The 1,920-nt window shown below is 38.7% G+C and overlaps 1 protein-coding gene across 2 annotated transcripts in view; it reads right to left on the reverse strand.

Moving 5' to 3' along the window:
- The window catches only part of LMLN (leishmanolysin-like (metallopeptidase M8 family)), a 166,133-nt gene that overhangs the window by 46,031 nt on the left and 118,182 nt on the right, over positions 1-1,920 (reverse strand). Inside the window, exon 12 of one of the 2 annotated variants that reach the window (XM_006869376.1) lies at positions 1,629-1,739. The exons of the other annotated variant lie outside the window; for it this stretch is intronic. Within the exon in view, the coding sequence (XP_006869438.1) occupies positions 1,629-1,739 (111 nt within the window). The remainder of the gene's footprint in view (positions 1-1,628; positions 1,740-1,920) is intronic. 2 annotated transcript variants of the gene reach the window in all.

Below are 1,920 nucleotides of genomic sequence, written 5' to 3' on the forward strand. Positions count from 1 at the left end.
GTTGTTGTTGTTAAGTGCCGTCGAGTCGGTTCCGACCCATAGCGACCCTGTACAGGGTTTCCGAGGGTGTAAATCTTTACGGGAGTAGAAAGCCTCATCGAAACCTTTATTAAACAAAAATATCAAAATGTGAAGCTATTGTTTCTTGACATATCCTCCATCTAGGTTTATACATTTCTGAAGGTGGTGTTTCCATTTCTCCAACCCATTCCTGAGGAATTCTATGCTTTTCAATTTAGACTGTATCACAAAATGGCAGCATTGGCATCCTCAAGAAACCCAAATTGTGTTCCTTTGAAATGTTCTTTGTGCTTTGGAATCACAAAGAAGTCTGGAGGGGCAAGATCAGGGCTGTAAGGGTAGATGGGATATGGTTTCCCTACAAAATTCTCATAGCATAGTCCTTGTTACCCTCAAAGAATGAGTAGGCAAATTGTCATGATGCAAAAAAATACCTGAGTGTAACTTTATTGGCCTTTTCTCATCAATGAAATTTTCAGTTTTCTTAAAACTTCTTCCTAAAAAATCCCCCATGATCATCTTGTGTTCTTCAATAAAATCTATCAATATTACTCCTTTAGATTCCCAAAAACAGTCACCATAACCTCCTGAGCTGACCTCTGTCTTGAATTAAATTGCCCTAGCAAATCCTCTCACAGGCTATTGTTCTGATTGGATCTTTTTGTTGTTGTTGTTGAAGGCACCCTAATGAGACTAAGACAAGTATATTACTGAGAGAACTTGTATGCATTCATCCACTGACCTCAGAGACATGTTTAAACAAGTTGTGTTTGGAATAAACCTGTGTATATAGCATATAGCAATACTTTGTGGACTGACCATTGTATATACTCAAACTTGGACACCCTACTTTTTAAAAGTTTGGTAGGTGATTTTTCATGCAGCCATATTTGAGAATCACTACTCAAAAGTATGGAGTCCTGGTGTGGCGCCCTGAGTTAATGAGACAGACTGCAAAGCCATTTGAACTGCAAGATTGGCGGTTCAAGCTCACCAGCTGCTCCTCGACAATCCTATACAGGGTTGCAATGGGTTGGAATCGACTCAACAGCACTTAACAACAAAAACAACAACTCAAAAGTACTTTTCTATTTCTGATACTGAATCAGCAGTTGCATATATGCTTATATGTAAACTCTATAGAGTCCTGGGGTGGTGCTGTGGGTTAATGTGCCAGACTGCAAAGTCACTTTGAACTACAAGGTTGGCGGTTCAAGCTCACTAGTCACTCCTCGGAAACCCTGTACAGGTTGCCATGGGTTGGAACCAACTCAATGGCACTTCACCACAAAAACTAGTGAAAAAAAAAGAAAGAACATGCAAACATTTTGCAAAACACATACACTTATGAATCACAAACTAAACTTAAATATCCATGACTCTGACTCCTAAATTGTGAATTCTTTTAGTATGTGACTGAAAACAACACTGCAGCTTATTATTAAGATATGATTACCAAGGACTTGACGGACGATGATTTTCAACACAATTTTAAATTGACCTAGTCAGAACCCATTTTTTAAACTGTTGCCATTCTAGACTCAGAATAAAGAAAAAAATCAGAAATGAATGAGTCATCAAAGACACTGTTAGGAATGCATTCTTACTTTTGTCTCTGCTGATCAATCCAGAACTTACAGCTCTTCCTGACAAAGTCACAGCCCATTCCTCGGCCCCAGTCTAACTTCTCGGCCATGCTGTAATTAGCTTTGTACCAGCTGTGGAAATAATTCAAACAAAGTGCCTTTTGTTACTGGCATTTAAAAAACAACTCAAACAAACCAGTTACAAATCTCAGTACTGAGGAGAGCAGAATTTTAAACTGACCTTGGTGACTGATATGAATTGAATTGGGTCCCTGAAAAATATGTGTTGTAAATCCTAACCTCTAGGCCTATG

Source organism: Chrysochloris asiatica, unplaced genomic scaffold (genome assembly GCF_000296735.1).
Source record: "Chrysochloris asiatica unplaced genomic scaffold, ChrAsi1.0 scaffold00130, whole genome shotgun sequence".
NCBI lineage: Eukaryota > Metazoa > Chordata > Mammalia > Afrosoricida > Chrysochloridae > Chrysochloris > Chrysochloris asiatica.